Source organism: Callospermophilus lateralis, chromosome 19 (genome assembly GCF_048772815.1).
Source record: "Callospermophilus lateralis isolate mCalLat2 chromosome 19, mCalLat2.hap1, whole genome shotgun sequence".
NCBI classification, from domain to species: domain Eukaryota; kingdom Metazoa; phylum Chordata; class Mammalia; order Rodentia; family Sciuridae; genus Callospermophilus; species Callospermophilus lateralis.
Window position 1 is genome coordinate 7,512,250 of NC_135323.1, and position 13,784 is coordinate 7,526,033.

At 54.3% G+C, this 13,784-nt stretch overlaps 2 protein-coding genes across 2 annotated transcripts; both read left to right on the forward strand.

The window, feature by feature from the left end:
• The first annotated feature begins 54 nt into the window (after positions 1 to 54).
• Rpl3l (ribosomal protein L3 like) lies at positions 55 to 7,241 on the forward strand. Its single transcript, XM_076840203.2, has 10 exons — positions 55 to 299; positions 632 to 824; positions 2,692 to 2,860; positions 3,866 to 4,001; positions 5,208 to 5,394; positions 5,484 to 5,644; positions 5,800 to 5,901; positions 6,483 to 6,578; positions 6,798 to 6,917; positions 7,116 to 7,241. The coding sequence occupies exons 1-10, from the start codon at positions 72 to 74 to the stop codon at positions 7,170 to 7,172; spliced, it is 1,449 nt and encodes a 482-aa protein (XP_076696318.1). The 5' UTR covers positions 55 to 71; the 3' UTR covers positions 7,173 to 7,241.
• A 105-nt stretch (positions 7,242 to 7,346) lies between these two features.
• Msrb1 (methionine sulfoxide reductase B1) lies at positions 7,347 to 11,659 on the forward strand. The gene is made up of 4 exons (XM_076840204.2): positions 7,347 to 7,811; positions 9,178 to 9,326; positions 9,632 to 9,746; positions 10,815 to 11,659. The coding sequence occupies exons 1-4, from the start codon at positions 7,757 to 7,759 to the stop codon at positions 10,844 to 10,846; spliced, it is 351 nt and encodes a 116-aa protein (XP_076696319.1). The 5' UTR covers positions 7,347 to 7,756; the 3' UTR covers positions 10,847 to 11,659.
• Positions 11,660 to 13,784: the final 2,125 nt, after the last annotated feature.

Consider the following 13,784-nt stretch of genomic DNA (forward strand, 5'->3'; position numbering starts at 1 on the left):
TGTTCCTGTCAAGCCAAGTTGGTCTTGTCCTGGGAGCGTCATGACTCAGTGCCAGGACATGGAGGAATGGGATGCCAGCCCTGGCTCCAGGTGTCCCCATCACAGGCTGCCTGTCTGATACTCCGCCCCAGTCTGCTTCTGGCACAAGAGACCCTGCTGGCCACAGAGGAAGACTGAGCTGGTGCCAGGGGCTAAATCTGGGATCTGGGATCTGGTTGCTACGTGTCCTGGCCTTGCCACTCGACCTCTGGCGCCTGGTGGGGACGCCCCATCCTGGCCTTCCGGAATCAGCCACCATGGTCAGTGGGCTGGGGCTGGAACCTGAACAAAGAATAAGCAGGCATTCCTGGGGAGGGGGGCAGGTGGGCGTCCCCCAGATCTCCCCCAAGCATGGAGAGTTCTCTGGGCTGTAATATGGGCAGTTGAGAAGGCAGCAAGGGGCCAAGGCTGGGCTCCTGGGCCTAGAAGGGGCAAGAGATGGGAGATGGCAGTAGCCTCGTGTGCCCAGAGCACTCTGCCTCAGTGCTGCCCAACCCTCCTGGATCCCAACAGGCTGAGCCCACCAGGGCGGGCAGATGAGGGTGTGGAGGCCCCATCCCTCAATCTCCACCCTTCACTCTGCTGCCCCTAGTCCCACCGGAAGTTCTCTGCCCCTCGGCATGGACACCTGGGCTTCCTGCCCCATAAGAGGAGCCGGCGGCACCGGGGCAGGGTGAAGACATGGCCAAAGGATGACCCCAGTCAGCCTGTGCACCTCACTGCCTTCCTGGGCTACAAGGCGGGTATGACCCACACCCTGCGTGAGGTGCACCGGCCAGGCCTCAGTGAGTCACTTCAGGGGATGTGTGGGGGTGGGGGTCGGGGGGAACCTTCAGAGGCTGGGAGCCAGGGGTTGCTCCTACAGCCCAGGAGCGGCTACAGTCTCAGAAAAGATGAGGCCCTGCTGAAGGGAGGCAGGGTCAGGACTGTGATGGGCTCACGCTGCCCCTCATCAGGCCCTGGGCACGGGCAGTGCTCAGGTGGGTGCTGCCATTGCCTCCAGTTACAGTGAGTACACTGAAGCACTGAGCCGCTAGAACCTGGTCCAGCCCGGCACAGTGGCATAGGCTGTAGTCCCAGAGACCTGGGAGGCAGAGGCGGGAGGAGCACAAGCTCCAGGCCAGCCTGGGCTGGGGATTAACTCAGTGGTTAAATGCTCCTGAGTTCAATCCCCAGTAACCGCCCCCCCCCCCCCCACCAAAAAAGAAAGAAAGAAAGAAAGAAGCTGGTCCAATTAGTCTTCTTGAGGTGAAGGAACTTGGACTCAAGGCCATGCCAGGACATCTGTACTTTTTTGGCCATGTGTGGACCATATTATCAACTGTTATTTAGTATATTCATATAGCTGTGTATATGTATACTTTGTTCTTTTTTTTTTTTTTTCCTTTTTATACTGGGAATTGAACTTTGGGGCACTTCACTACTGAGCCACAACTCTAGCCCTTTTTTTTAAAAAAAAATATTTATTTTTTATTTGTACACAATACATTTATTTCATTTATTTATTTTTATGTGGTGCTGAGGATCGAACCCAGGACCTCCCACATGCTAGATGAGCGCTCTACCGCTGAGCCACAACCCCAGCCCCTAGCCCTTTTTATATCTTATTTTGAGACAGAGTCTCACTAAATCGCTTAGGGCCTCACTGAGTTGCTTCGGCTGGGTTTGAACTCAGGATCCTCCTGCCTCAGCCTCCCCAGGTGCCAGGATTACAGGCGTGCACCACTGTGCCCGACTGTTCTTTGTTTTGCTTTGAGATAATTATAGATTCACAGGCAGTGGTAAGAAGTAACCATACTGACATGGACATGATCACCCACAGACTAGGTTTCTCTGGTTCTGCATGTGCTAGCACACTCAAACAGGTACACAGTATACACTTTTGTCCCCTGGGTAAATTTGGGCACCCACCACTTAATCCTCCCCTGAGGGATCCTTGGGTGGCCTGTGCAGTCATATTCCTCCTGCCCCTTCCTGACAACACCCATCTGTTTTCCATCCCCCACCTTCTTATTTATTTATTTATTTTTGTACTAGGGATTGGACCCAGGGCAACTTACCACTGAGATAAGTCCTCAGCCCTTTTTAATCTTTTAAAAATTTTACACAGAATCTCACTAAATTCTTAGCTGAGGCTGGCCTTGAATTTGTAATCCTCTTGCCCCAGCCTCCTGAGCTGCTGGGGTTTCAGGCATGTGTGCTATCACACCTGGCCCTCTTTTATTTGTTATTTTGGCAAAGTATGCATAATACAAAACTTAGTACCTTAATTTTTTTAGGTGGCATTAAGTACCAATGCATGCCCCCCCCCAGGTCTCTTCCTCACTCTTCCTCACTCCCTCTATTCCTTCTTTCCTTTAAAATATTCTTAAAACGTATATATATATATATATATATATTTTTTTTTTTTTTGCATGGTAGCCTAGACAGTGGTATCTGTGCAATCATGGACTTTTCTAGGTCTTGCTGGAACTTATAAAAATACATTTAAATTATTAAAAATAAGAAGGCCCAACCCCACCTTGCGGGAAAGCTGCCCTAACCACTGGCTACATGCTGTCCTGGCCCACCCTGTGTGGCCATCTCTTCTGCTCCCTTCCCCATGGGCCTCAGGAAGTCTCCTTCATCATCCTGTCCCTGGGTCTCATCTAGAAATTTCCAAACGGGAGGAAGTGGAGGCAGTGACGATTGTGGAGACACCACCCCTGGTTGTGGTGGGCGTGGTAGGCTACGTGGCCACCCCTCGAGGCCTGAGGAGCTTCAAGACCATATTTGCAGAACACCTCAGTGATGAGTGCCGCCGCCGCTTCTACAAGGACTGGTGAGGGCCATGCCCAGCTCTGTGCTGGAACAGTGAGGGTGGGTGGCTAAGAGGAGAGGTGTCAACATCGAGTAGAAGGTAGGAAACTGCAGGTGCTTCACTACAGTAAGGGATGAGTATGTTTTAAAGGTCTGGAGAGGAAATCAGGATTGAGGAAAACAAGGAAGCAAATATTATAATACCCAGGGTTAATTACAGGGCTAACTTGATGGAATATCAGAGTTGCTCTGAGCTTCGGAGCAGCCAAGGTGAAAAGGGTACAGCCAACCCAGAAGCTCCTGTGCATAGAAAGGTACTCTCAGGCCTCGGATCTTCCATGCACTAAGTCCTGTGCACCAGAACTTAGAGACACAGGCACCAGCCAGCCCTGAGGCTCTGTGGGAGTTGATGAGCTTGGGCCCCAGGGTCAGTGCAGGCTGTGGGACCAGAGAGGCTGACCTCTGAGTTCCTCTGCTGTAAGATGGGGCTGGGTGGTCCCTGTGTTGTGGGGTGGCTGTGAGTTCAGGGCTAATGAAATGTGCCCAGTGCTTAGCACAGAGCAAGTGGCCAGAAAGTGCTATTTGTCCTGTTCTCACTGTTTCCAGTAAAAATTTGCCCCAATCTAAGAGTTTTAACTTCTGTGAATTCCAGGTTCTTCCTCTATAGAATAGGGATGATAATTTCCACCTTCCAGAGTTCTGCTGAGGGTTAGAAGTGATGTCTGCCCAGGGCTGGGATATGGTGCCTGATTTGGAAGTGGGATCAGCAGCACAGAAGTGGGGCAGCTGGGTTGGCGTCCAGGTGCCTGGACCACAGGGAGGCAGGGAGTTACCCTGCTTTACAGGGAGAGGAGGAAAGCCAGGCCGGGGTAGGGGGACAGCCTGTGTTAAATTCAGACCAACTGGACCTAGTGCAGGAGCTTCAGGGAAGAGATTTCCTACTTGGGGAGCTGCAGGTGGGGTAGGGGCAGGACTGCTGGGGGCCACCCTGGCTGGAGCCTCTGAGCACCTCCTGTATGGGGCTCAGGCACAAAAGCAAGAAGAAAGCCTTCACCAAGGCCTGCAAGAGATGGCGGGATACTGACGGCAAGAAACAGCTCCAGAAGGACTTTGCCGCCATGAAGAAGTACTGCAGAGTCATTCGGGTCATTGTCCACTCCCAGGTCAGCCCCACCCCACCCAGCAGAGCTCACCCCTGGCCCCCCTCCCCTCCAGCTTTGAGGAGCTGTGACAAATGTCAGCCTAAAAATACCCAGAGTCTCAGGCACAAGGCCAAGGGCTGCCCGACTTCCTGGCTGGACACCTGCAGCCAGGGCTAGGGCACTGACTGTCAGTGCCCTCCCAGGGGCTGTGGGGGCATTAGCCATGCCCCAAAGTTCTCTGAAGGGCCTGAGTGTTCCATCAAATGTCCAATTAGGAGGGCTGGCTGCCCCCTCTGGGTTCTGACACTTTGTGTGTGATTAGTGCTCTTCCCTGGGCTCTGGCTTGGTGGCTGACAGGTAACCAGCACCCTCTGGCTTGTTCTGGAATAGTTCTTGGTGTTTTACCTTCAAGGAAGTTTCTTCTAGGCCTGAGAAAGGTTGCCCTTCCACTCCAGAGCCTCCCACAGCCCACTGAATACATGCTCTCCCCAGGTACTCTCACACCCACAGTTCATGGGTGAGTTGTTGGTTAATGCCCATCTCCATCAACAGACCTGAGCTCTTTCGGGCAGAGGCCATGGGGCAGGAGCCTCACCTGCCTTATTGTCAGGCCCCAGGGCCCACACAGAGCCTCATATGCAGTAGGTGCTTTACAAATATTTGTTGAACACTATGTTGTGATTTAACTGGTCTGTGTGTCCCCATAGTCTCTGGGTCACAAAGCATCAGCCGATGCTGCTGACTGATTGCATCACTTGGAAGAAAGGCTGAGTTCCTTCCTATTCAACTTGTGTGGACCTGCCACCCTCCCTGTTTACCACCTTCTGGCCACATCCTTCTTTCTGTCCCACCAACTCTTGTTCCTGCCATAGGGCCTTTGCCCATGATATTTTCTCTGCCCCAGAAACTTTCAGATTTTTGCCTAATGGAAAGATTATTGATATGATCTTCACAGAGAGGCCCTACCTGACAACTCCTCCTGAAGTATGTCAGTCTATCCGAGCACCTATCCCTCTCCAATAGTTGACTTGGCTTATCTGTCTCCCAACTAGATGGTGGCTCCCTGGGTGTGGGACTCGACCTCATTCCATGCTGTCCCCACAGTGTACAGCATACAGCATATAGCCGGGCACAGAAAGACCTAGGGTCCCTGGCTGGCCATGCCTTGTCTGCAGGTGGGTAGGGAGTGTGCCTTTCTGGGAACTGAAGGCTGCACCATGCCTGCAGATGAAGCTGCTGCCCTTCCGGCAGAAGAAGGCCCATATCATGGAGATCCAGCTGAACGGCGGCACGGTGGCTGAAAAGGTGGCCTGGGCGCAGGCTCGGCTGGAGAAGCAGGTGCCAGTGCACAGTGTTTTCAGCCAGAGTGAGGTCATTGATGTCATTGCTGTCACCAAAGGCCGGGGTGTCAAAGGTAGGGCCAAAAGGGGATATTGTCTCCAGGAAAGGCTGCGTGGTGGGGGCCATACTGGCTTCTCAGCCACCAGCCCTTCCTACCTGCAGGGGTCACAAGCCGCTGGCATACCAAGAAACTGCCTCGGAAGACCCACAAGGGGCTACGCAAGGTGGCCTGCATTGGTGCCTGGCACCCTGCCCGCGTGGGCTGCTCCATTGCACGGGCTGGACAGAAGGGCTACCACCACCGCACTGAGCTCAACAAGAAGGTATGTCCATGGCTTTGGGAGACCTCAGTGGGTGAGTGCGTGACCCAGACACTGCCTGCATGGTTAAATCCCCATCTGGGTCTGAGCACGTGTGCTGGTGGATGTGGACATGCCCCTGGTTCCAGAGCCTGCTTCTTGCCCTCTTCTCCTGGCAGATCTACCGTATTGGCAGAGGGCTGCACATGGAAGACGGAAAGCTGGTCAAGAACAATGCATCCACCAGCTACGATGTGACTGACAAGTCCATCACACCCCTGGTGAGGTGGGAGGCCAGGCTGGCCAAGGAGCATGTAGGGGGCAGTCAGGAGCTCAGGTTTGTGCCCCACAGTGGGATGCTGTTCCCACGGGCAGATGGGGACACATGGCCCTGCCAGGTGGGCAGTAATGTGGGCCCAGTGGACTAGGGAGCAGCCATTTGGTGGCCCCCATCCCTGCAGTCTCCTTCATTCTCCAAGCCTCCTCTGAGGAGCTTGCACTCGGGCTGCTTCACAGGGACGAGGTGCAGCAGTGCTGCTGTGGACTGAAGCTGAGCCCAGCCCAGCCCAAGGGGCTGCAGCTAGAGCCTGCAGCAAGAGACTCCAACCTTCTGAGCTTCAGTTCTCCCCACAAAAATGCAGACCACTAAATGAGCTAAGACACAAAACAACTTAGCATGTGCCTCAGATGCTGCCCTGATTAGTGATCCAGGATGAGGATGTCACCCCCTCGCCTGGGGGCTGGGCATGGGGCTCCTTCCAATCACAGCCCTGTGTGTAGGAATTCTAGGACTCCCAGCCACACCCACCTCCTAATACAGCACCCCTTGACTAGCCTGGTCTCTGACTTGCATCCCCCACAGGGTGGTTTCCCCCACTATGGGGAAGTCAACAACGATTTTGTCATGCTGAAGGGTTGCATTGCTGGTACCAAGAAGCGGGTCATCACGCTGAGGAAGGTCAGCACAGCATGCGGACAGGAGGTCCTGTCCCCCATGGGCTGTCCCAGCTAGCCTGTTCCATCCTCCAGCCTGCTCAAGGTGGGGTAGGGGGATGGGAGCTGAAAGTGGGGGTCTGACTGGAGTGGGGTGAGCAAGACCTTCCTGGTGTGCATTTAAGGTGAAGGGCGGGGATGGGAACCCTCTGGCCTTGACCCCTCCTCTCCCACCCATTTCCAGTCCCTCCTCGTGCATCACAGCCGCAGGGCCCTGGAGAATATTGAGCTCAAGTTCATTGACACCACCTCTAAGTTTGGCCACGGCCGCTTTCAGACAGCCCAGGAGAAGAGGGCCTTCATGGTGAGCTCAGCCCTCATGTTCTCTGGGGGCTCAGACTCCATATTTCTCCTCCTCTGGGCCAGGGAAACTGGTGCAGAAGGAGCTGGCAGGGCATCTCCCTGCCTTACCCACAGGAGGGCTTTTAGGGTCAGCAGGGCAGCCATTGGACGGTATCCCTGGGCAGACTCCTGTGACTAACAATCCTCCTGTCCTCCTCAGGGCCCTCAGAAGAAGCATCTGGAAAAGGAAAAGTCAGAGACCTCGGGAGACTTATAAGCTACGTGGGCCTGAGATGCACACACCCCACCTGCCTCTTCTGTCCAATAAAGACGGGGGTCAACTCTTCCCAGTGTCTCAGAAAGTTGAGGGCGCGAGAAAGGCCGGAAGGGCCGGTCGATGGCTCAGGGCTTAGCTCTGGAGACATGGCGAGGGGATGCGGGTCCGTGGTGCATCGCCATCCCACTCTGGAGCCTGGTCGCAGGAGTCTCCAAGATCCCCTGGAGTCCCCAAGATCCCGTTGAGGCCCTGTGACCCTGTGGCCTTAGGGACGGGACGGGGCGGGGCTTTGCGCGGCAGAGGCGGGGCTTCTGGGAAGCGGTGGGGAGTGGTCGGTAGGAGACACTGATGGGCGAGGCCTGCTGGAAGACAGGATCCAGCCTGTCTTCGAGAAGGGGCGGGGCATCGGGAGGCGGGCCGGGCGAAATCCTGGTGCCCCTCTGATTGGTCCTTTTTAGGGGCGGGGCTGGGGCGGCTGCAGAGTGAATGGTCCTCCGGAAGGGGAGGCGGGCGCGGGCCGGCTCCCTCCAGTCTGCTTTTTAGGCTGTCCCGGGCTGCAAGCTTTAGGCTGTCCCGGCGGTGCCATGTCGTTCTGCAGCTTCTTCGGGAACGAGGTTTTCCAGAACCACTTTGAGCCAGGTCCAACCTGTCGCCCCTGCCGGGAGGGAGTGGGGTGGAGGGCGTGCATAAGAAGGGGAGTCCCCTCGCTCCGGGTGGCAGTGGAGTCAGAGTCCGGGAATGGGACATATGTGGCAGCTGATGAGAAGCGATCGAAGGCAAAGGGGGTCGAGGAGGAGGAACCCCGGAGGTCCTGGGAGTAGGAGGACCCCAGGGGAGAACTGAGGGAAGCCGTGGGTCCAGCTGTGTAGCGGGTGGTGAGGAGGCCGGGATATACTGGTCATCTGAACCGCTCGATCGAAAATCTATCTAGCCCAAGGCAGTTCGGGTTCCCATTTCGGCTGGTGAGTGAGCAAGCACTGAATAAAAATGTGCCCGTCTGTGTCCTCCCCCACCTGCCCATGCCTTCCGGGTTGGGCATCCAAGGGTGAAGTTTTTGGCAGCTGTCAGTGAAATTTGGCAAGTGACTAAATCGGTGCCGTAGTTTGGGGCATACCCCAACCTCAGCCCTGGCCCCAGGCTGTGAGAGGCCCTGGTAAGTTCTCATCTAGCTGGTTGGACTCTTGATAATGGACTAATTTGGTAAAAACACATCCACAGGAAAGACTAGGGCACAGGCCTCCCTGGTATGGGATCTGTTGAGTGTTAATCCTCTAGGGGACTGGCTTATGACACTGAGCACTATGGGACCAGCTGTGACACAGGACCATGAGGGCAAAGCTGTTCCTTGAGACCCTCTGGCTATGAGACCCCGCTTGTCTTCTGCCAAGGGAAACTCCATTCCATAGCATCTTCTAGTTCTTTGCTTCTTGCTTGAGTTCCTGGTAAAGGCTGAATAATTCACAGACTTCAGGGGAGGCTGTCCCCAGATAGGTGGGGAGTGATTCAGTACCCATGGAGTTTCCTGTTTTGAGTTCTTCAAATAATCTGCAAGTCAGTTTTGCAAACTTCTCTGCCCCTGCCCTCTCCACCACAAAGTGATCTTTTGGGGATGGGTTGAAATCTGTCCTCCCGGCCCCTATCTTTCTGAGTTCCCTGTCTGCTGGAGGCCTGTTCTCCGGGACTATCTTCTTCCTCCCTGGAGAGCAGGCCAGTGGGTGGGTGTCCAGTTCAGGGCTTTGTTGGGTAGTAGGATAGCTGCCTGAAATGGGAGTGGGGCCAGGTGGTCATGCTGACTACTCAGGCCCCTCTCTGTGGGTTCTGCAGGGTGTGGTGAGGTGAGTGCTCTGTCCCTCTCAGATTGCTTGGGCTTCTTCCTGGCCACACACCTCACTGGATGACCACAGTACCAAGCCTCAACTTCCTCATCCATAAAATGGAAATGTTAAAAGATTCCAAATCATGTGGCCATTGAGATTTCTCTGCCTTTACTTTCTCCACACTCCAGGCATCTATGTGTGTGCCAAGTGTGGCTATGAGCTCTTCTCCAGCCATGCGAAGTACGCACACTCATCCCCATGGCCAGCATTCACTGAGACCATCCACGCTGACAGTGTGGCCAAGCATGTGGAGCACAATCGACCTCAGGCCTTGAAGGTGGGTGACAGTGACCAGAGTTGGGGGCATGTTCAGGGAGAGCCAGAGAACCAGTCACACCTTCCTTCCTTGCTTTCCCCACAACTCTTGGGAATTCCAGGCTGACTATTTGAGGCTTCTGGTCTCAGCAAGGGGACTGCCACTCCATACCTGGGGAAAGCCTAGTGTCCTGGTGGAATGTGGGCATTGGGGCAATTTCCCTACCTAGGCCCCAGGACGAAGGTCAGCCTTCCACAGTAGGACTGGCCTGCACCAGGGCTGTCTGATGGGCCAGAACTGACATGGCTACTTTGTGGGCTTCCCAGGTGTCCTGTGGCAGATGTGGCAATGGTCTGGGCCATGAATTCCTGAACGATGGCCCCAAGCCTGGGCAATCCCGATTCTGAATATTTAGTAGCTCGCTGAAGTTCATCCCTAAAGGTAAGCTGACCTTCTGCAGCTGGAGGACAACTACACACACTGCGGAGGTCTGCTCTTTCTTTTTTTCCTTCTTTGTTTTTTTTTTAAGAGAGAGAGAGAATTTTTTTTAATATTTATTTTTTAGTTTTCGGTGGACACAACATCTTTATTTTATTTTTATGTGGTGCTAAGGATCGAACCCAGCACCCTATGCATGCCAGGCGAGCGCATTATCGCTTGAGCTACATCCCCAGCCCCTGCTTGTTCACTTTCTATGGCAAAGTATCAGGGACACCAAATCACACTGCTCACAACCTTCCCAGGGTCAGCCCAAAAAGTGGCTGCAAATTTTAGCTCCCTCTGTGTGATCCAGAGGGGGCATCTGTGGGAGGGTATGACAAAGGGTTTTCTCTGGAGTCCTGGCCCTTCTTATAGCTATAGTCAGTAGTTGGGGCCAGCAAAGCTGAGGACCTGGGTCATGTGCTGCATGTCCCTGTGGTAGTGATCTCAGGCTTGCTTCTCAGCCTCTAAGTTTGCCTCCTCCTCTGTTTAGTGCCTGTGATGGCAGAGCCTCCTTCCCAGGGTCGAAAAGAATGGCTGCATGGGATGCAGAACCCTCGGGCCTGGTACATGGTGCAGTTCAGGACACCTGTGCCACTGCTGGTGGTGTTCTTGGCTGTGCATTCTGCCAGCTCAGCTTCCTCTGTCTGCGGCTCACCTGCTCACAGGGAACCTTGGCCTCAGCAGTCTGTCTGCAGATGCAGCTGCCCATCTCCTCCCCACACTCTAGTTCTCATTTCAGTGTTCCCTGGCTGTCACCGGGACCCAAGCCATTCCCTTCATCTCTGTTTCATACCCTGTGGAATTGGGCTGTTGTCTTTAGCATATGCCACACCACAAGCACAATGGGGTAAAACGAGCACCCTCTGAGGGCCTGGTGCATGATTAGCCTGAGTGGTGTTTCTGTCCTTTCATCATCTTTGTCCCCTGTCAAACAGACTCTCAGGGCCCAGGCCTCTGGGCCTTCCAGCTCAGCTGGTGTCTGAGGCACAGTTTCACAGTGGCTTTCTATCCTCTCCTTCCTTTCAGGCAAAGAAAGTGCTGCCTCTGAGGGGCACTAGGCGAGCTGCCACACCTACCCCAGATGTATGTGCACCATGGGCACACTCTGGCATCCCACCTTGGCATTGGAACCCTGGAAATTCAACAGGGAGGTAGTGGCAGTGACTGACCAACACCAGGAAGGCACCCACGGCCTGAGTTCTGGGCTGGACAGCCTTGGGCAAAGCACTTGTCTGCAACAGTCCAGTCTTCTGCCAGAATGGGCCTTGGGGGTCGGGCTGAGCTGCTGGCTGCCTTGACCTCCAGCTCACAGTCTCTGGGCTTATCTTGTCTTTGAATGTCATTGTACCCCCTACCTTCTCTTCTTGACCTTCTGCCCATTCCCTGGCTGTCTGGACCCATGTCTGTGGAGCCCTGGTCCTCACCTAAGCTGTGCCCCTCTTCCCCAAGCTGTCCTGGGAGGAAGAATGCAAACAAGGGCTGCCCTGGCCTATAGCTCCAGCCCTGGTGACTCTATGATCTGCTCTGGTAAAAGCCTTCTAAGCCATCCAGGGTGGTGATGATTTGTGACCCACTAGGAGCGCAGGCTGATGTGACAGATTCTTGACTCTTCATCTCCTGGTGAGATGCCTGGACCCTGTTTCCCAATCTGTGGTAGAGCTTGCTTCACTGGTTCTTGGGAAAGGGGCTGCTGTTTCACTGCTTCACCAGTGTAGCTGGGGCCCTGGAGTCAGTCCTTCCAGTTCAGACCCAAATGTGGTCACCTTACTGTATGAATTCAAAAGCTCTTGCCATCTAAGAGGGCAGATGATTTTTAAGCCCACCTCCCTATCTTCCTGGAGTAATCAGGAAGAAATCAATAAATAAATGATACCTGCCCTGCTGTCTCTTTTTTTCCTTCAGCACTGGGGTTTAAACCCAGGGCTTTGCTCTACCACTGAGTTACATCCCCAGCCCACTGCTTTCGGTAACCACATCAAGGATGCAAGCACTTGGATGTCAGGCTTTTGCACAGTTGGTTTTTTTTTCATTTATTCCACAAATATTTAGTGCTTGGTGCTGGGGATGCAGCTGTGAGCAGGAGAAAACGGGGCCCTGCTCTCAAGGTCTCACGGAAACCCAGGAGACAAACGGTAGTAAGTTAATTGGCAGGTGCTCATGTGGGCAAGAAAAGCAGAGTAATGGCGCTAGAATGTGTGAAGGGGGCAACTAGGGGACTGCCTGCCCCTTTGCCCAGTGGTCAGGGAGAAGGACTGTGAGGAGGGGGTCATCTCAGCCAGCAGTGGCAGGTGAGAGAATCAAAGAGAGTTGCTTCCTGGGCAGTGAGCACAGCACATACAAAGGCCCTGAGACCTGTCCTAGGCTGAGGTACAAAATGCCCCCATGAGAGAGATGATATGCTCCATAAGAACTAAGGCTTTTCTAACTCATATTGTCAGGTGCCTGGGGTAATATGTGGGAATGGGTCGCTCTTCTCTGGGTCAGGTATTACGCCTAAATTTCCAGACTGGGAAAGCTTAAGTGCAATGGCAGTCATTGGAACTGAGTAATGCCCCTCTGTCAATCAATCTCTAGGCTGGGGCTGGTTTATAGATGCAGAACCTCTTAGTTGAAGGGGAGCCTAGGTCCCTTTGAGGAAGGACCCCCCAAATTTATCCTGTAATCTTTCTCTCAGCCTTCTCTAAGAGGACCCACAACTTTTTGTCTATGCACTTTGGAAAAGAAAGTATTCAGACCTTTTGAGAATCACTGAATACTGATGCTAATTCTGAACTGATGTGAATTCTAGGAGGCCCCAATGTCACTGCCAGTGTAGGGGCTCAGGAGGTTGGGTGATCAGTAGAGTGTAAGCTCTGGTCTTTCTCACAGTGGGCCATCTGTGGTTATTTCTCTAGTTCTGGAATGTATGAATAGACACAATCAGTAGAGGGCACACGCCCCCCGGCAGGGGAAGGGGCAGAACCAGCAGGTGCACACAGGTAGAAGAGGGAGAAGCCAGCCTACATTATTCACCTGTTCCACCTGCTCAGCCCAGCCCCTGGGACAGGACTCTGCTCCCTGAAGTCTCCTCTCTGTCCCAGGCCAGGGCTGTTTGCCCTAATGTAGAGTCAGTGTGTCATGCTAGGTAGCCAGTCAGGTCCTCTGGGGATACGTGGCTCCCCTCTCTCCTACACCCTATGTGAGAAATAGTGGCTCTAGGAAGGCTGTGACTGCCTGTTGTGCACAGCCTGAGGGCAGCAGGCATGTTGAAGGAGACTCCCACAGGGGTGGAGGCAGTGGGCTGAGTGGTTGGCAGGAATGCCTGGACCCCAGGGCTAGTGTGGATCTTGGGTTGTGCTCAATTTCCCCAGCACCCTCAGCTCTGCATTCTGGTGCATCATGTCCCTGAGACTGGACTTGGGCCTAAGAGCAGGTGGGTGTCCTCCTATAAGTTGGGTCAGTGAGTCCAGGCTGAACTCCTAGGACTGTTTCCTTATGCTCAGACTGGTGGCACACAGGCCTGTCAGCTGGGGATGGAGAGCCAAGGTGGGAGTTGCCTGCACACCATTTGCCCCATGCTCATTTGCACAGCTATGTTAAGGGGGTCAGGGAGCAGGGAGATTGGACTGGGGAGGCTCAGTGGGGGCCGGCAAGTAAGATCCTTGGAAGGGAGGAGACACAAGAGTGAGCCCGACGACACCGGGACCCAGGACAGTGTTGACCATGGGCAGAGTGTGTCAGTAGAGTGGCTGGGCAAGGGAAGACAGCCTTTCTAGTTCTAGCATCCTGCAGGAATCACGAGTCACTCTCATACTGTCCCCCTCCTCCTCCTGGGTTGCACCACAACCTCTAGTCACCACAGTTCTGGAGAGACAAGAGCACAGGGCCCTCTTCCCCACCTCTGCCCCTTCCTTGCCAGGCAGAGCCTGGGGGAACAGCCTTAGAGTCAGGGTGGGTGCTCTGCCAGCCACGGCAACTGCAGCCCGCAGGCCTGGGCCAGGTGGGTGGGTAGCCTGG

Excerpts from the sequence above, each read along its gene's own strand:
- Rpl3l (XM_076840203.2), top strand. The coding sequence starts at position 72 with ATGCCAGCCCTGGCTCCAGGTGTCCCCATCACAGGCTGCCTGTCTGAT. Across the intron at positions 825-2,691 it reads GGTGCACCGGCCAGGCCTCA|AAATTTCCAAACGGGAGGAA; the intron begins GTGAGTCACTTC and ends GGTCTCATCTAG. Across the intron at positions 5,902-6,482 it reads ACAAGTCCATCACACCCCTG|GGTGGTTTCCCCCACTATGG; the intron begins GTGAGGTGGGAG and ends CATCCCCCACAG.